The 20,652-nt window shown below is 39.5% G+C and overlaps 1 protein-coding gene across 4 annotated transcripts in view; it reads left to right on the top strand.

The window, feature by feature from the left end:
* BTBD9 (BTB domain containing 9) overlaps positions 1-20,652 on the top strand; it is a 411,793-nt gene that overhangs the window by 56,550 nt on the left and 334,591 nt on the right. For all 4 annotated transcript variants that reach the window (XM_032339814.1, XM_032339815.1, XM_032339817.1 and 1 more), the window contains exon 6: positions 2,669-2,788. In XM_032339814.1, coding sequence (XP_032195705.1) covers positions 2,669-2,788 — 120 coding nt within the window. The remainder of the gene's footprint in view (positions 1-2,668; positions 2,789-20,652) is intronic.

The raw sequence follows: 20,652 nt of genomic DNA, 5'->3' as shown, positions 1-20,652 counted from the left end.
TTACTTGATTTTTTTTCGAATATTATGACTTTTTAAATGCATTTTATCCTATGGATGAAGAAAAAAATTGTTTTTTAGTGGGTAGATAAATAATCATCCTCAAAATAAAGGAAGTTTGTGAAAAATATTTGGTGGGCTCCAGCCTCGGAACCCACCCACTTTGTAGTGCCTTCAAGATTCTGCCTTTCTTGGGGCACCTCTGACACTTTTCACCCACCGTAGTTTCTAGGGCTCATCCGTGATGCTAAGAAGTACCAGAGCAGTTGGGTGACCAAGAACTGTTTCTCTCATCACTGCCCATCGTTAACCTAAACCCTACATACCCAGAAACTGGTATAGTCTTTTTTTTTTTTTTAAAGATTTTTATTTATTTATTTGACAGACAGAGATCACAAGTAGGCAGAGAAGCAGGCAGAGAGAGAGGAGGAAGCAGGCTCCCTGCTGAGCAGAGAGCCCGATGCAGGGCTCGATCCCAGGACCCTGGGATCATGACCTGAGCTGAAGGCAGAGGCTTTAACCCACCGAGCCACCCAGGTGCCCCGAAACTGGTATAGTCTTTTAGGCCCTACTCATGCCTCTTTGAGTCTGGGCATGGAGGACTTAGTAGTAATGGTGATGATACCCTTGCATGGTAATTCATTTCTGTTAGCACCGATGGCCGCCACTTGGGCCTTTTAGGCCCTTTGAACCAAATACAAGGGAATCTTCATGAAGTGAGAGTCAGCATTTCTCAGAGGCACAGGTGTTCAAGGTCCCCAGGTTGTCTTTATCTGTTTCTCTTTATTAAGAATATATTTCCTGATGGGCGCCTGGGTGGCTCAGTTGGTTAAGCAACCGCCTTCGGTTTAGGTCTTGGTCCCAGAGTTCTGGGATCGAGTCCTGCCTCGGGCTCCCAGCTCCATGGGGAGTCTGCTTCTCTCTCTGATCTTCTCCCCTCTCATGCTCTCTATCTCTGTCCGTCTCTCAAATAAATAAATAAAATCTTAAAAAATATATATATATTTTTTCTGATATGTATCTTATTGGATATAATATAATGTTTAATTGGCAAAATGGAGCTAATTCACATATCATTTCCAAGAGTCTCTGGGTTAATAATAATGGTATAACAATAATTATATAGCACTTTCATTACTTTTATGTGGTGTAGGTACTGTTCTCAAAGTTTTACATATATTCATTCATTTAATTAATAGTGAAATTAGTATAACAATAACAAAAGAAAAGGTTAGTATGTTTCAGACTGAAAGTAGTTATCGTTTCCATGATGTTAAATATTTATAGGCCACTTTGTTTTAAAGCGTGCATTACATTCACAGGGGACTTAACCACGTAGCAGTTCTTTCTTCACAGAAGTTGTTATCATTCTAAGCAAAGGTGAAAAATTCAGAATCTTAAGCCCAAAAGATTCTGACATGTGTTGTAAAATTATATCCTGCCTTACTGATAACCCAGAGAGGTTCAATAAAAGGTTATAACCAGTTTGAGACTGAGCGATAAAATGAATGGGAGTGAGGGGACAGCAGAAAATGAGGGGATGACACAAAATAAGCTGACCTTTTCTGGTCACAACTGTTGGTTGCAGGCTGACATTTATGGTCACCTAAATCTTCTGAGATTGTTCCTGTTGATATTACAGTACAAGTAATAACTGCATCTCAAATTTAAATTTGGCTTATGACAGGGGAATATAGATTTGTGCACTATGGGACCAGCATCTAATGGTCCAGCATAGCGGACTTAAGGGAGGATGATGGGCTATTTTCATTACTGCCATATTATTAGCTCCCAAATTCTATGTTGTACCCAAAAGAAACACATATTATCTCTACACCATGTCATTTATTTTTCTTCAGGCCACATATTTGTGTGGGATGGTGGGAGACTGAGAGGGAGCAGGAGATAAGCTGGCCTTCCTGGGGGACCGTTCTGAGTTGGCTATCCTGAGGGAATAGGGCTGGACACCCAGACTAGGAAAGGTAGAAGGAGAAGGCACACCTCCGACTCCTCGATTTTGTGTCCTCTCTCTGTCATGGCTTTATTAATCTGCTAATACAGCAGGAGCAAGGCATCCTGGCTCCGTTTGGAAAGGAACAATTATCTTGCATGCTGGATATGTGGCAAACAGGGTACTAGGTCCTGAACAGATGAAGATAAATATGTCATGCTCCTTCTTCTTTTTTTTTTTTTTTTTTAAGATTTTATTTATTTATTTGACAGAGAGATTACAAGTAGGCAGAGAGGCAGGCAGAGAGAGAGAGGAGGAAGCAGGCTCCCTGCTGAACAGAGAGCCCGATGCGGGACTCGATCCCAGGACCCTGAGATCATGACCTGAGCCGAAGGCAGCGGCTTAACCCACTGAGCCACCCAGGCGCCCCCATGCTCCTTCTTCTTAAGCAGCTTGCAATCCAATAAGGCATACAAAAGTGCAGAGAGAGAAGTTCAGTGCATTGTGGTGCATGCTACGATAGTGGGTCTACATAGATTTAATTATTATCAGGATTTGACTGTTATACAGGAAGTTCTGATAATAATTTGATTGTTATGCAGAAAATGCAATTAGCAAACTGTGTATTTTTTGGTATCTTTTAACATTTTATTAAAGTATGACTTGGTTTTATTATTTTAATATGGTACTTTTTTCTGCGTTTTTCCTTTTGATTCACAGGTCTTACTCATACTTCATTGAAGTGTCAATGGATGAACTTGATTGGATTAGAGTGATTGACCATTCGCAGTATCTATGTCGTTCTTGGCAAAAGTTGTATTTTCCAGCCCGTGTCTGCAGGTTAGTTCTCATGGCTAATTAATGATTGTGATGTTTTATTTAAGGAAATGTGAACCTTGAGAAATGGGCTGTATATTTTTTTTGTCTTAAAGAAGACGACTTTTTTGGTTATCAGCTACCAAATGCATCCCAACTAAAAACCTTAGGGAAAATATGAAAACAAAGCATCTTAATTCTAGAGTATAATGTGGAACTGTTTATCCAGTGTTTTGTGCCATACGTTTGCCGGAGACCTGCCATGAACAAGTAGGGATAGAGAGCACAGGAGAAGTGAAGATGCTCTTTAAGCTCCATGCTAGACACTGAAAGCAGAGTGATTGTTAGGGGCTGTGTTCTTCCCACAAAAGCTGTGGGAGATATTTCTGGAGACTTCCCTGGTAGTCCTCAGGGCCAGGAGGAGATTCTTGGATGTTAGTGTGCACATTCTGAATATCTGTGTTCTTTTTCTAGGTCAGTGCTTATCAGCAGAGCTTGACAGAACAAGTGTATCTAATGGGTTGGTTTTGGGGCAGGGGAGGTTGAGCTGCTGGGGCTCCAGGCTCGCAGCCTCCCTTCAAACAGAGGGAGCTTTCATTGTTGTTATGCATTGTGGCCCCATGGAAGGTTGTTCTTAAAAATTGTTGGTGAGCTCCTGTTCTGTGTGCATATATATATATATACATATATATATATATATACACCTATAATTATATAGGTTTTATAGAATTTCAGAAGGTTTAAACCATCTTTTAAACTTTCTGAAATTCTATAAAACCTATACAATTAATGAATTTGGGAGGGGAAAGATAGTTAGAGGGGCCTGGAATTTTGCTGTTTTCTTTTTTTGTTTTTGTTTTGTTTTTCCTGTTGTAATTTTCCCCTTGGAAATTGCCCTCGGGTATTTCTTATCTTAAAGTCAAAAGAGCAAAGGCAGAGAATGATTGGTTCATCTAGACCAGTGTGGCAAGAGGAGAAGAAAAGGTGTATGGTGGGTGTAAACCAGGGACAGTGTGGGTCTGGCCTCTTTACCCCCTCCTGTTCCCACCCTCATCTATGACCCCAGCTGACCTCCCACTGTGGCTGATTTGGAGCAGATGGGGTTGTCCCACGGCACTTAGTCTCTTGGTCAGAAGACACCCTTATATTATACTTAGTAAACTTACACTCTAACAGCATCAGGCTGAATTCTTACCTCCATCAAGGAACTCCACAAAACCTTTCAGCGTTCTGGTACAGTAAAGAATGTCACCGAAATTTTTTTTATTATGGGTATGGCTGGACACAGTATTGTTACCCAGGGATCCTCGTGTGTGAAAATGAAGAAAATCAATTTCATTTCCCCAAAGTAAGACTAAAGTGTTGCAGGTCTGGCAGTGGCTCTTTTATCAGAGGAGTTTTGAATGGATTAAAATGAGAGGAACAAGAAATTGAGTGAAGATTTTGTATCTCAGAGCTGCCTAGGGATTTTTTTTTTAAGATTTTATTTATTTATTTGACACAGAGAGATCACAAGTAGGTAGAGAGGCAGGCAGAGAGAAAGGAAGGGAAGCAGGCTCCCTGCTGAGCAGAGAGCCCGATGTGGGACTCAATCCAGGACCCTGAGATCATGACCTAAGCTGAAGGCAGTGGCTTAACCCTCTGAGCCACCCAGACACCCTGCCTAGGGATATTTTGAGAGTAACACAGGGGCCCCATCTTGGAGGAGGAGATTGAGTCTGCATTGACTCACGTTACTATGATTGTAATGGATTAGAAAATAAGCAGCATAGCAACCAAAGCATCTAATGTGGACTGAAGGACTGTGTTTGCAATTTGAAACAAGAGGAACGTGGCTCCGAGAACAAATCACCATGAATATAAGACTAGCCATGACAGAATCTGTGAGCTTTACCCACTCAAAACCCCCTACCATATGGAGGGGGATGTGTGCCCTCCATCATGATCTCTGGCTTTTACAAACTATACATCCCCTTATTTATTAATGGGCAGTATTTATACTTCCCTTTTGTTATTTTGTCTCTACCATGTGGCCTTGCTTTTGTTGATGTAACTTTTATGTCTTATAGAGGTCGGTGTATTGAAAATGCTCATTTTGGTTTTGGTACAGCCAGTTCCTAACCCTGGTGGAGAAAATTAGAGCAAAGGTGATATTAGAGATAGCGACAACAAGAAAAGGAAAGAGTCTTGATAACCATATTAAGAAATAAAATTAAAGAGATTTATAACCACTTTAACATCTATTACTACCTTCCTTTATAAACTCTGCCTTTTGTAAACGGTTGGGATTTTGGTAGTATTTAAAATGAACCTAAGAGTCTCAGTTGATTTTCCAAGGATGTCCTATACTTGGTGTTTCTTTTCTTTTTTTAAAAAGATTATTTATTTATTTATGTATTTATTAGAGAGAGAGTGTGAGCAGGGGGAAGGGGCAAAGGGAGAGGGAGAGAGAGTCTCAGGCAGACTCCATGCTGAGTGTAAACCCCAACACAGAGCTTGATCTCATGACCCTGAGATCATGACTTGAGCCAAAACCAAGCGTTGGTTGCCCCCCTGACCACCCAGGCTCCCCTATGCTTGGTGTTTTTTATCTTCGCAATCATTTATTGTCTGTCTAAACAATGTTCTAAATACACATTTTCCAGGGACTTCACTGGGCACATATACATTCTTTCTCTTTGCCTTATTCAGTTAATTTGTACATTTGTATGTCACTTTTGTTTTTCAGTATCCTTTGAGTATTTGTCTTGCCTCTGATACTAAAATTACAACTTCTTGGAAATAAGGAGTAGAGATTGTGATCTTTTAGTATTCTTGGGTGGTACTCAGGCTATGATCTAGTATGTAGTAGGTGCTCTATAAATGTTAGCACAGGCTTCCTGGGGTCAAGGCACTGACTATATAATGAGAAGAGATTGATTCAGCATTAATATGTGTATATATTCATTGGTACTTTTGATCCATGTATTTGTTAAAATGTGTATCCGTGCTAGAAAGGTCTCAGGTACCTCGTTTACAAAGGTAATTTCCTATATTTTCATGAGGAAGCCGAATTTTGAGGTTAATCCTGAAAGATATATCATGTATTGAGGAAAGATTACATCAAATGTATTCACAAGAGAAGAGTGACACTGTGAGTTGGGGAGTGTGAGATTACCTAGCTCTCTCTTGAGTCTTGGCTGGATTGCATGTACATTAGCACTGTGTTGTGAAAAAAACAAAAAAACAAACAAAAGAAAACCCCATGGTCTATGGAGTTAGAGCTCTTCTCACTCTCTGGTTTCATTGAATCCTGGCCTGGTGATCTTAGTGAAATTGTGCCTCTCCAAGCCCTTGTTTCTACACCAGGAAAAACAGAAATAACACCGTTTAGAAGTCTGCCACAGAGGTTTTAGATGACAGAGCGTGTGTACAAATGTTGAGTACAGTGCCTGGCCCAAAGTAGAGGCTCAGTCACTAGTGGTTTTTATTTTTATTGTTTTTTGTTTTTATTATTTTAAAATTGTTGGTATTATTTTTTATTTTTTTCTAAATTTTGAGACTCTCCACTGACATTTGACCTTCAGAGAAAGAGTCATTCTTGCCATCGTCTTTGGCCATGGTGGCGCTCATTGTGAGGAAACTGTTACTGACCTCAGGAGCCTAGTCTCCCCGACACGTTTCCAGATTGCCAGTCAATACACAGCAGTCTGAAACATGCCTTAAACTGTACACTCCATCTTCATAACCTGGTAGTGATGTGTTCCCAACAGTTGTAATTTGTTAGAGCATTTTTTTTTATTGTAGCAAAATATACATGGCGTGCAATTGGCTTTTTATATATCTGTAGAATGTAATTCAGTCTGCACTTCACCTCATTAAGGTAGTGGACGTTATCCAGTGGCAATAGATAGGATAACACGCCAGGCTTCAAAGCCAGAGTGATTGCTCCAGCTGTAATGGTCAATGAGCAGAAATGATCTGCTCTGTCTTCCTGGGTTCGGTTTAGGAATGCACTGGAGTTTAATTGGGGACTGCTCTATGTAGCCAAAAGCCTAGACTAATAACACATCCCGCTCAGTCCCCTCCTGGGGATGAAGAAAATGGACTTGTCCGTGTTAGTATAATCTTTCTTAAGCACTCAGAATCATGTTATGTCTTAGGAGCTTTCTCTTTCTTAGGAAAAGGCCATTTCAGCTTCACCTTTACATTGTCTTGTGTATCTAGGAAGCTCTCTTCAAGCCCTTCCGCTGCCTTCCACGGCTTTCCTGGATGCTGGAGCCCAAGGCTGAACAAAAAAATACTAATAGGGATTGGCAAATATGGAGTGCCCTGGGGGTGTTTTAAAACATTGTCTGGCTGCTTCTCAACAGAGTGCTGGTAGTTTGGCAGCCATATAATGTTACCGAAATAGGAGACTTGAAAACATGGGTGTGAGGGGTGGAGGTGGATTTTTGAGCCTGCAGGTGGCCGGTAGCTGGAATCAGAAAAGTAATTGTGGAGCAAAACCCCGGAGTTGAGGAAAGGAATCCCACCTGAAAGTGCAGCACTCAGGGTGTGCCTGTTGAGAGAGGAAGAAAAGAGTAGATAGCAGACACCTTTGCTGCAGGGGCTGGGCAGAGACAGCAGAGCAGTCACTGAAGACAAGGGACGGGAGGGATGGCCACTGTTCACACGAGACTAGATTTCTGCCTTTCCTTTTGTTTTTAACTAAACAAATGGAAATGTCTTGTTCTTGACATTTTTATTATCAAATTATAATGTGAGACATTTTAAAATCTCGGTAAAGCTTGTTCTCTGGTAAGGTTGTATCCAGTTCCTACCAATAACACATGAAAACACTCTTTCTCTGAGCTGCTAACCAATGCAGGCTTGTCAACACTGCCAGTGTGAGCTATGATTTGTTAAACAAACAAACAAACACACATACACACACACAAAACCCTTATTTTAATTTAGATTTATCATCAATGAAGTATAGTATTGTTTAATAATGACCATTTGTTCTTTCTCATTTATGAAAAGCCTATTTCAGTCTTCTGCATATTTTTCTCCTGAGGCAGTTATCTTTTTCTATCTTATCAGAACTTTATTTTGATATATTGATATATACACACTGAGATAGATACAGATATAGATATGCCATCGTTTTGCATGTGTTGTACAATTTGTTTTTAGTTTTTAGTGTTTTACTGGTACTTTTTGCCATATGGAATTTTACTTTTTAAAAAATGTAGTCCAATCTCTTCATCTTTTTTTTTTTTTTTAAATCTCTGGTTGTTTGCAATCATGTTTAGAAAGGTATTTCGCACTCCAGCATGTTATAAGTTTTTTCTACTGTTTGTTATTTTTGTCTTTATATCTAGATGTGTAACTCAGCCAGAATATTTTGTGTGTGTGTTTTCAGGTAAGGATAGTCAGTTGATGAAGACTATTTATTTAGTAATGTTCCTTACCACACAAATGTGAACAATCATATTTATCATATGCTAAATTCTAGCATATACTCTGTTTCACTGATTTCTTTGCCTATAGCTGGAAGTGTTTTAATTATTGTAGTTTCCCTTCCCTCCTTTTTTTTTCTTTTCTTAGAATGAGATATTATAATGTGCCAAATGCATCATGGAGAAAAGAAAGGGTGTTATAAAGCATCTGCCAGCCTGTCTTCTGGTCTCAGTGGTCACATTAGAGGCCATAAATGATGATAAACATCTCACTAGCGTGGTTCTAGTCTCACATACGACAAGAAATTTAGGCATGCTTCACCAGCTAAGGAAATAGATTTTTCTTCATGTATTCATCTGTTGTTCATTCATTCATCACTCACTCATCCAAAATAAGCTCCTACTCTGTGCTATACATTGTACTTGATACCTAGGCCACAACACCTGAAGAAGATTAACACGGCTTCTGCTGTCATGGAATCTGGGAGGAGCCAGTCTCAACAAGTAAGAAGAATGCATCAAGTCCTTTTCAAGTGTTGTGAAGATGGTGCTATGATAGGGACTGATGGGGGACCATGCGTGGGTCCAGACGATGGTGGATATTTTCAGTAAGTGGTCTGGGAAGGCAAGAGAGGGGAGATGGTGTTTTTGACTGAGTGAAAGAAGTGCTATTTCCTGGTCATTGTTTTAGATATTTAGCCTTTCTTTGGTGTACATTGACTGTTATTCAAGAGTAATGGCTCCTGTAGGAGGCCTCATTAGATGACTACTAAAACTCTACTGTGTTTTGGTATAGGGCACTTTAATCTCTTTTATTGCTACCATACATTCCAGGTCCCTCCTCATCCCTGCCATCATTAGAGCAGTATAATTTTATTTATTTATTTATTTATTTATTTATTTATTACCCATCTTCATTAGATTATAGTACTTACACAGTGCTGTAGATCTACAGGACATAAAACAAATGAGAAAATAAACATTGCTGTTTATGAAAGCATTCTTTGCCAACCTTATTCACATTGTACAATAGCTATGTGTCTCCTTTCTTTTCTCTCTTGTTCTCCCCTGCCCCCATAACCGGGCATTGATATATTTATTTACTTTTAAAGGAAGGCGCTTCTACATTATTCATTGGCTCACCAGGATGCTTTAGAATTGTAGCTAGAATTATGCTGAGCCTTTACTTTCTTTATGTGATTGGCGTCTTCAGAATTCAAGAAGTGCCTTATTCAGATGTAAAGGAAAAAGGAATAGTTTCACGTTAAAAAAGTAATCGTTTTCGTTCATACTTAGTTTGAATTGTACCTCTGCCTACAACTTTGATGTCATGATTGAACTAGCATAGAGCAACCCTGCATTCGGAGGAACATTTTCTTCCAAGAATGCAAAGCAAAATGTAGCCACATGGTGTCACTAAATCATAACAATTTTATTTGAGGCCAAAGAGAGGTTGAAGTTGCCTTTTTTTTTTTTTTTTTAAATCAAACCATATTTATATATCAATTGTTCTGAAGTCTGTGATTTGTGAAATAACACGTGAAACTATTTGTACCATTTAAGCCTTTCAGCTCCCGGGAAGCATTAATTATGTCCGAAGCCCGGAGATGTACATGCAGGTACTAGCTGGCTCCTGACTCCTCATCTACAAAGTGTAGCACATATATGGGCCTCTGTAATACAATTAGGCAGGTTCATACAAATAAGGGTTTTTTCCTTTTTAATTTAAATCTTCCTTTGGAATTTTAGACCAAATGGAAGAGGAACTCAAAGGGGATGAGCCACTAAGTATTTATAAGGAATCAGGAACAGAAGAAAGGAAGACGAGGAAAAGATAGGATTACAGGAGCTCAGGAGAGACAGGAAGAGGACGGTCTAACATTGATTGAGCATTGTCTCCCACCAGATACATCATTACCTCGTGTGATCCTCACAATAGCTCCGTGAGGGAAATGCCACTAACCACCTAATTTTACAAACAAGGAAATTGAGCCTTAGAGAAGCTGAACGTGCAGGTCCCTCAGAGCGCACAGTTAGCATCCCAATCCTGCATTGCTTCTGCAGGATGTGAGGTGAAGCATCAGCTCTGGGGTGGCGCGGGAGGAGACTTGCAGCCCTGAAGGAGCTCTTGCTGCCTCTTGGGCCGCAGCAGTTTCCCGGAATCCTGGCAGAGATACCCCAAGCAGAGTGGCCGCAGCCTGCTATGCTGGCGCTGGGCACAGCTGCAGCTGCCCCAACTACCAGGCTGCTGGCCATGTGGATGGGGAGGGTGAGGCCGAGGAGCAATTGGGAAGTTTGTACTTTTAAAATGCTCCAAAGGGAGTATAGCAATCCTTTATCTAGGTGTGTTTTGTCAGTTTGTCAATAGAGCTTTGAATTTTCCGGCCCTTTAGTTCCTAATAAGATCATTTTGGACTTTATTATTACATAGTGAGCCTGATGTTCTTAAGTCCTGATTTGTTTTGCTTCCACTGTATTTAGAAACATACTTTATATGTTATGAAGTTTCTCTTCATGAGCTCTCTTCACATCCTGAATTGCTGTTTTTCTTTTTTTAAGTTTAGAAATTTTCTATTTATTATTTCACCTACAATCCTCTTATTAGGCCAAAAAAAAACCAAAAAGCCCGCTGTGTTTTATATTCAGTAAGACCTTTGAGACTCGGCTGTTTGTGCTTAAGTTATTCAATTGCATCCAGGCTTTTTTGTTTCATTTTGTTTAAAGGGTAATAACACATTGAACTTTTGTGTGTGCAGTGGAGGAGTTGGAATATGAGAAAACAGAACAGGGTTGTCCTTTTCCTTTGCATTTTATTTTATAATTTTAGAATATAAATTAGTGTCTTTTAATAAGCCTATTGTATGAGATGATGTTAATAACACTAATGACCTGTTATTATTGCCACAAACAGCCGTTGTCTGTTTTTCATTCTGGAAGGGCAAGCACTATATTTGGTGCTGCTAATAGTTGCTTCCCAAGCAGTTAGGTCCAGGATCAAGTTCAGACAGCACCTCTCTGGGTGAGCATCAGAATCCTTTTTCTTATGCTTTCACTCTCCTCAGTGCTACTCTGTTATTTACAACATTTTGTCCTGTGGACATTGATTCAACAAACAAACATGGACTGAACACCTGCTATATTGCAGGCACTTAGGTTAGGTGTCAGGCGTAAAAGGATGAACAAGACACCCTCTGCTCCCCTTCTAGGGACTGATAAAGTAAGATATCGTTGGTGCAATAATAAAGGAATACATAGGTAATGCAGGAGTATGGCTGTGGGGGTTCCTACAGAAGAGAGGATTTGAAGTGAGTAATAAAGGACCAAGGGATTAAGCAGGCAAACAAAAGGAGAAAGGATGTCCTGTGTATGCAGGACACCTGCCCAGGGCAGAATCTGCACTGGACTTGGCCAAACCTGAGCTATTTTCTCAAAACTCTCTCATCATTGGTTCCTTCTTCTTCCCTAACTTCATCTTTGGTTCTTATTAAAAATGCCTTATTTTGTCTCACCAGTTGAAATCGGCCATTTACCACTTACCTTCCCATACCTACCGAAGCTCTGAGACATGTACATGAATGACAATCCTCTTCTTTATATGACCTTGTAGAACTGTTTCAGGTATCTGGGACTTGGTTTTATTTAAAGTTTTTTTTTTTTTTTTTTAACTTCTTTCAACAAGATTAGAAGACTCCATGGGGAGAACTGTAAATTAGGTTAGTTTTCACAAATAATATTCAGAGAATAGTAAAAATTTGTAAGAAGCAGAGAAGTTCCTGTTTTGGAGGCAGGATTTGAGTCAATGTATCTTTTACTTAGAAAAATAATGCATTTCCATAGGTACTTCGTCATTGAGTACATGCCACCGGTAAGGAAGTTGACCTTAGTGTATCAGTTTTCCTATTTGAGATCTCCTTTTGGAACCCGTTTTTGTACTGCAGTTCTCCCAACATTTACTTAGGAACTTAGGAAATCCTGAACCAGGCAGCCAGAGTTTGCACTACTGAGCATGGGACTGTGGGTGTGTCAAGTAGAAAACAAGGGAGGAATAGAATACAGAGCCATCTGGGACTCTGGGCTCCTTAATATGAGTGAGGGGCCTCCAGCATAGGTGAGCTATGGAACTGCGACTGGAAATGGTGGGACAGAGTTTCTAGGACTTCCTACACAGCTTCCAGAGTGAATCAGAAAATGCTATCAGTGGAGTAAATCTTCCTTGACTTTGCTTTTTTTTTTTTAAAGATTTTATTTATTTATTTGACAGACAGAAACCACAAGTAGGCAGAGAAGCAGGCAGAGAGAGAGAGAGAGAGAGAGAGAGGAGGAGGAGGAGGAGGAGGAAGCAGGCTCCCTCTCTGCTGAGCAGAGAGCCCAGTGCGGTGCTTGATCCCAGGACCCTGGAATCATGACCTGAGCTGAAGGCAGAGGCTTTAACTCACTGAGCCACCCAGGTGCCCCGACTTTGCTTTTTGAAAGATCAAGAAGAGAGAAAGACAGTTAGACCTCAGATCTTGGAGGTCAGAAAAAAAAGTTAGACACAGATTTCTTTGTGAAATACGTAGTCATTTCTGATCCTGTTTACTTTGGAAATGGTAATCTAAAGAAGATATTGGTGAAGTAGTTAATAATTGTCTCCATAGAGAGTTAGGTCTGTGTATATTAACATTTCACCCCACACGGCCTAGCAGTGATTGCTCTGACTTTTTAGCATTTATACTTAAATCACCCAGTTTAGCCATTAATTATATAATATATCTTGTGTGCCTCTCTAATTATTTTGTCATCCCTAGACCTTACTGTATATTCCTTTGGTAGTAGTTGCTCATCAGATATGGTGTTGAATCCCTCTAGCCCTCTAACATTCCTATGTGAAGGTGCCTGAATAATTGTTTTTCTGGAAAAATCCTTTTAACAGTGCTATTTTTTTCCTCCAGCGTTAGAAGGAGACACTAGGAAATAAGATTTTGTAATATTTCTTTCCATGGAAAATATGCTCATAGAGGACTGGATGTACAAGTCCCATGGTTAATAAAACCATCAGAGCTTTCTCAGTGATCCTAATAAACGATACAAGTTCCCTAGATCTGGGTGCTTTCTGTGGATACAAGGTTGGCTCAGGGGAGAATGGACCAGAAGTGAAACCAGATTGCTTGTCTGCTGCCAGAAATTCTGGGCAGCATGCCAAACTTGGTTCACCTTCTAAAAATTCATCTCCCAATATGAAAATGGAGGGCTCGATCCCTGCAAGGAATGGTGGTAGCATGAACACTTGGACTTCCTTCAGCCCAGAGGACTTGATGTATGTGAGGAAAGGTGGGGGAACCGATCGGGGTGGCCTGGCAGCTTTGACCCCATTTAAGAGCTGTAATATTTTCTTTAGCAGTCTTACTTCATTATGTCTCAAATTACAATTTCGTAAGTTCATAATTGTTCTTCCAAATAATGTGGGTCATATATACACATGAATATGTTCTGCCTGATAGGAAGCTGTAGGTTTAATTTCTAATAGTCCTAGAAATTCTCTGCACATTATGAAGCTATTAGGATGTAACAGCTGTTTTACTTCTTTCACCCTGCAAAAGAAATGTGATGCAGACTAAAATGATCAGTAATTATGTATTTTGAAAGCTAAAGCTCCAGTTACAGAAAGAGCTAATTTACACATTAGATACTGATAAAACTACAGTATGCTATGAGTTTCAAAGTTAGCGTTATCTCTTGCCTAAGACTATGAAAGAGAATCTGTGCCAAAAGACATTTTCCCTCTTTGAAATCCTCTTTTGCATTGCCTATTGTAATTTTGAAGTTGCAAATCAACAGTAATGAAGAACTGCTTGATATTTTTCTAAGGAAAAAAATTAGAAGGAATGTGAGAGGGAGTAGGATTTAGAAGGATTTTATTTTATTTCTGTTGATCAGTGCTTGCCATCTGCCTTCCATTTAATGTTGTAGAAGCATGCATGCGTTTCTCAGTTCTGAACAGATGATGTGCATGGTTTGTTGAGATATATGTGTATTCTGGATATGTGTGTGTGTATATATACCTACAGTGCTTAAAATCACACTTAAAGTGTAAAACAGATAATGAGTCTCCATTTTGGGCTAATTTGCATATTCGGCTCTTGTACACAAAACAAAAGACTACAATGACACTGATTTTCTTTTCTACTTTAGAATCAGCACTAACCAGCTGTCAACAGATATTTTGATTAAACACTTTCTTTATTGGGGAACTTTGGGGCACATTCTTTGTATAAACATATTGTTTTCTTTGATTTCAAGGGACGTATTTTCAATATGATTCATGGATGCATCACACCGGTAAGCTGTCATGCACAAAAATATATTTTTCTCTGTAAACTTCCTTTTTACCATTGATTTCTCTAGGGCAAAAATGTCGCTCAGAACAGAATATTCCAACTCAGGTTATTTGCCTGAAATAAAGGTGGTAAATAAATGTGTAAGCCTGCTTTAAGTAAACTGAAAAATTTAAAGCACAGATTCCCTAAACTAGACTTTTCCAAGAGATTTTTAAAGGAAATCTAATAGTTCCTCTAATACATTTAAAATATGATTTGAGGATAGACAATTTGTTAATATTTTGACAAATATACATTTAGTCTTTCTTCCATGTTTAATCATACATAAGTGTTTTATTTATAAAAGTGGTATTATGGAGTATATACTATTTTGAAACCTTGCACATATATATTTATATTCTCTGTGACTATTGTTCCATGTCAGTCCGTAAACATTTGCTTTATCCTTTTGAATAGCACAATATTCTGAATGTGCTGTTGTTTACCTAATAGTGCCCTACTGAGGGATTTAGGATGTTTTTAGTTTTACTATTACAGAACACTACAGTCTTTGCATACTTATGTGATTATCTCTTCACCTGGGCAGAGTTAAAGGATATGATCATAAAATGCTAAACTATTGGTAAATGCTATCCAAAAGCATTATACCAGTTTATTCCTACCAGGAGTCTATGATAGTACCTATTTCTCCCTGTCCTTATCAACAATGAGCATTATCATTGTTTCTAATCTTTTGTCAAGCTGATAAGCAAACTGGTCTCTCATTTGTTTTATTGTACAGATTTTTTATCATTTGATAAATTAAACATTTGTGCATCTGTTTGTTGATAAGCACTCGTATTTTCATCGAAAAGATGAAATTTGAGTCAGCCTAAAAGAATGAATTGAGTTTTGATTGGGTAATCTTAGAGGGCTTTTTCTGTGATGTCATCTAGGAAAGTGATCCTCAACTGGGGGCAATTTTGTCCTGTCCCCCCCTCCCCAAGGGACATTTGGCAACATCCAGGGACATCTTTGGTAGTCACAGTTGAGGGGCAGGGTACTGGCATCTAGGGATAAGAGGGGTGCTTCTAAATATCCTGCAGTGTACAGCACAGCCTTCTATGACAAAGCATTATCCAACTCAAAATGTCAACAGTGCCAAGGATGAGAAGCCCTGATTGGAGAAGGTTGTGATAATTCCACACGTGAAGGGGGCTTGAATAAGATGTCTTTGTTTAAATGGAGAAAGAGCATAGCTGTGAAAGACATTCAAAGGAAAAACCAGTCAAAGCTAACGACTAGTTGAATATGGAATAATAATGACAAAAAGTTGAGGCAAAGAGAACTTCAAAGTTTGGAACCTAGTGGCCAGGAGGTGGACATTGGTGGACAGAAGTTATGAGGGAGCCAGTGTGAGCTAGTTGTAGAATTAGTAGTTAGGAAACAAATGGTGACACTTTTGCTATTTCATCTGCTCTGCTTTTATATAGTGAGTTTTTTATTTTATGTGTGGTGCCAGGATTGTGTTGGGTTTTGGATTACAAAATCTCTAACTGGTATCAAACATTTGATCTCAAGCAATTTCCTCTTTTGGAAATGTTCTTCTTTCATCTCTAGCAACTGAAATCTGGTCCATTTATGTAGTAAGCTGAAGTGCCATTTCCTCTAGGAAATCTTCCCTAATTTTCCCAAATGAAATAAAAGTATGTTTTCCTCATTTATTCAACAGATAGTTATTAAGTGCCTGCTATATGACAGGCACTGTGCTAGATAGTAGAGCTCCAGTGGAGAGCCTTAAACACACATCCCTGCCCTTGTGGAGTTTACAGCTTAGCAGGAGAGTCAGATATTAAACAAAATAATTACAAGTAAAGGGAGCTGTGATAAAGGCAAAGAAGGAAGACATAAGTGAGCATTGGAAGTATAGCAGAGGAACACAGTTTCAGCTGGGTGAGTCAGGGGAGGTCCTTTAAGGAAAGTGCTATTTAAGTAGGGACCTTCCTGATGATTAGCAGTAAAGTAGGCAAAGCAAAAGCCAGGGAATTGGGAAAGAGTTTGGAGCAAGGACAGGAAAGCTTTGAGGGAGAAGAGATGACCTGTTTAAGGGCATGAAAATAAGTCATTGTGGCTGGAGAGGGGTGGTGAGGTAGAGAGGAAGAGGTAGGTGGTGGCCAGGTTGTTTGGGACTGGCAGAGCCATGTAAAGGATTTTGTGGTCTAGCCAATGTGTAGTCCCAGGGGAGGGGATTAAGCAAGGATGTGACGTGATTTGTTTTTTGAAATTTTTTGAAGACCTGCTTTGTGGGAAGTAGGTTGACTTGGTGGGAGATGAGTTGGGAGGCCTTTGCTATAGTTTAGGAGAGATGTGGTGGTTGCTTATGTAAGGAAGGTGGCAGGGAAGGTAGGAAGAAGCGGATGGATTCGAGATGTGTTCTTTAGATTGTGAGACTTCCAGTAAGTGTTGTTCCATATACAGGGTAGGAGCTGAAAAAGGAGGCCCGGGTTGGAAGTAAGAAATTTAAGAGTTGTTGTGTTAGAGCATGGTGTTTGAAGCCATGGGAGTTTATTAGCTTCAAAAGAGACAGAATGTACTCAAGTGCAGAAGGTGAAAAGAGGACCTAGAACTGAGTCCGAGTGCTCCAGAACCTGATCAAATGGGAAAGGAGATGCCAACAAAGGAAATGGGGAAGGAGTAGCCAACAGGAGAAGTACAAGCAGGAAAGTGTGGCTTCAGGAAGGAGGGACAGGTCAAGATGCCAGATGTCCCTGAGAGATCAAGTAGATGAGGAAGGAAGAGGATCCCTCGGCCTTAACAACATGGAGTACACCGTACACCCCTTACCACATAGCTGACGTGGTGGGTGTGGAAGCCAGGTTAGAGTTGGTTAAAGAAATTTATAATGGATCATGAGATGTAAAGTGCATATACTCATTGAGGGGGCAGGCTCTCCTCTTGGTGAAACCCATTCAAAGAAAATGTGTATGCAAGGATGCTGATCGCAGCACTCTTTGTAGGCATCAAATGCCCATCAAGAAGGGAATTCATGTAAATTAAAAAGAAATAATTGTATCTACATGAATTTACCTAGAAGGATTTCCATAAAAATTGTTAGATGAAAAGTGCATGATGCAGATCCTGTGTTAATTAGGATGCTTCTTTTATCAACAAGCAAACTACCTTAAATGTGTATATAAATGTCTGTATGGATTTATAGGAGCATAGAGAATGGTGTGGAAGGTACACATTGAACTTCAATATTGATTACTTAAGGAAAATAAAGATGGGGTAAGGAAAGTAGATAGTGTTCAATTTTTATTTACTTTCTGTTACGCTTGCCGTAACATCATTTTTTAAATTAAAAAGATTTGTACTTAAAAAGCTCTGGGATGTGGGCAAATGGAGAAAGAAAGAATGGATGATTCTTTTGAGAAACTTGGCTCTGAAGGTTTATAAAGAGACAGGATGGAAGGTAGAGATGGATGTGCTTTAAGGATGAGAGGTACAAAGGCATGTTAAATGCTGAATGAAAGGATCCAGGAGAGAGAGATTGAGGAGGGAGAGAGAAAGCCAGTGCATTGAGAGATACCTTCATTTTGCATGACAGGAAGAAGGAAAGAGAGGACAAATCTAGTCCCTGGCTGTAAGTACCAGTGTGATGGGTTCTGTTTCCTTTGGGACCTATGGAATCCACACTAGCTGTGGCGTGAAAGGGGTGTTGGAGGTTCAAGTAGAGTGGAGAAAGGCAGAATATGTATAGTTGTTGCAGACCCTGGGTGACTGACTCTGTTTGAGTCTATTTGACTGTTTCTTTGAGACTGGTAAGTAGTGCCTGTAAGATCTTTCGGTAATGATTGCACCTGCCTTATCTGGTTGTCTTTGGTGACATTCTGTTGGTCAGGTTCATGTTCAGAAAAATAGGTGGTTGAGGCATGGGTGGGGATTCGCTAGTCCAGTATGATAGCTGGTGGTGGGGCAGGAAAGTAGCGGGGATTTACAGAGACTCAGGAAGAAAAGTCTAGAGATTATTGCTGCTGGAAGAGGGATGATAATTGCTCACTTTCAGGTATTTTTTCTACTTCATTTTTGTTTTATGTGCCCCCCTACCCCGCCTTGACCAGTACTGTCATTTTTCAGTGCTTGTAGAGAACCACTCTTTTTTGACCTGTTAACTGTGAAGAAGATGTTAGCTTGTTTCCTGGCTTTCTTAGAGCTCTTTAAAACAGATCCTGGAGCTTATCTTCAAATATAAAACTTAGGTAAACCTATGTGTGCAACCCAATTCTGGAAAGAAAACAAACTAAGAAAAAGTGTAGGTTTAATTGAAACTGAAAATACGGCCTTGATGGTACTTGTCACCATGGCCTGTGTCATACCTAGAAGGGCACGGCAGTGTTTGCAAACTTTTCCATTGCTTGGTCAACTGAGAGATTATTGTGAACATTGTCTTTGAACAGTACTCGTTATTTGACCATTAGCCCCTGGTTTTATCAGTTTCTTATTTATGTTGTCATCTTAGAGAAGACATGACCAATAGATATGACATCTTTGGAACAGACCTTTGGAATGGATTTTATTGCTGTCATGATGTATTTTAAAATATACCTTATGGAATGTGGGTCCGAAGGACTCTGACTCACATATTGATCTCTAGAGGTTTGGGGTTTGTTTTGTGTGTGTGTGTGTGTGTTTTTTTTTTAATATAAATTATTGATATCTTATTTTAAAAATGACATTATATTTGGTGTGTTAATAAGGATGGATGCCTTCTGAGTACTCTGTGCTTTTATATAAATTACTTTTTCAATTCTTAAAATAATTCTTGAAGATAGATTTGGTTATTTTCACTTTAGAAACCCTTGGAAAGGCTCAGCCTTGCCTAGGGTCTCACAGCCAGAAAGATCTAAGTGAGGTGTTGTACAGTGTCACTGAGAGAGAATCCATTCACTTATCTAAATAACTTCTTATTTGTAAGGCTTAGCAGATATGTGCTTGGGTCTGGCATCTCATTTTTGGGAGGGAGGAGCTTTATTTTATAAGACTGGCTTTATCAAGGAGTTCTGACAAATTCCACCTAGTGATAGCAGAGCACCTTGTTTTTATATATAGGTAGAGCCTCATCAGAGACTTCTGGAGGTTTATATGTTGCCATATGCCTAGAAGAAGGAGGTATTTATCCAGCTAAGCCATGGCTTTTAACACAGGTACTGCCCACAATTTTCTAGACACTTTTAAATATTTCATTTGGTCTTGGCTGGGAGCTGAGCAACCCTTGCATTTCACACATGGGAGAAGTGGGACTTGGAGATCACAATGAGTTTGCCATCACACAGCTGGAATACAACATCTGGGATTGAGGACCAGGTCTGTTTGACTCTCAAGGTCTTTTTTAACACACAGTGCTGTCTTTCCCATCTCTGTTTCCCATCTCTGTTTATCATCTTGTGGCATTGTCTTTCTTTTCTTGTGAGGCATCAAAGATAAAAAATTTTTGTTTAATTTTGGACTTCAGGATTCTGAAGTAATAGCTTTTCCTGCAGGGCGCGCACACACACACACACACACACACACACACACACATACACTCACACACTCACTCTATAGAACAAGGATAATATCCATATGCTACATATTTTTTAATCTTTTTAAAGCACTTAGTAACCTCAGTAGATCCAGATTCTTACAGCTGCCAGATATACATTTGGATGCTTAAATTAATAAGTCAAGATTTTAATTTTGCTGCTGTGATTAGTGAATGATGCCAGAATAAAATAATTTCCGTTATCAAAGAGTAGGATGCATATTAGGTATCATTTTATTCATCTATTTATACAATGATGATAGGGCAGGCAGACAGGTAGTATTAAAATGTAAAATGTGAGGGCGCCTGGGTGGCTCAGTGGGTTAAGCCGCTGTCTTTGGCTCAGGTCATGATCTCAGGGTCCTGGGATCAAGTCCCACATCGGGCTCTCTGCTCAGCAGGGAGCCTCCTTCTCTCTCTCTCTCTCTCTCTCTCTGCCTGCCTCTCTGCCTACTTGTGATCTCTGTCTGTCAAATAAATAAATAAAATCTTAAAAAAAAAAAACTTAAAAAAAAATGTAAAATGTGAGGGGATGTTTCTCGGATTTACTTGTAGTCTTCTGAGAAAGTTTTCTAGTTCCCAAAGACA

This window comes from Mustela erminea, chromosome 4 (genome assembly GCF_009829155.1).
Source record: "Mustela erminea isolate mMusErm1 chromosome 4, mMusErm1.Pri, whole genome shotgun sequence".
Classification (NCBI taxonomy): domain Eukaryota; kingdom Metazoa; phylum Chordata; class Mammalia; order Carnivora; family Mustelidae; genus Mustela; species Mustela erminea.
The sequence above is the reverse complement of the archived record's forward strand: the minus strand, read 5'-3'. Positions and strand labels throughout refer to the sequence as shown.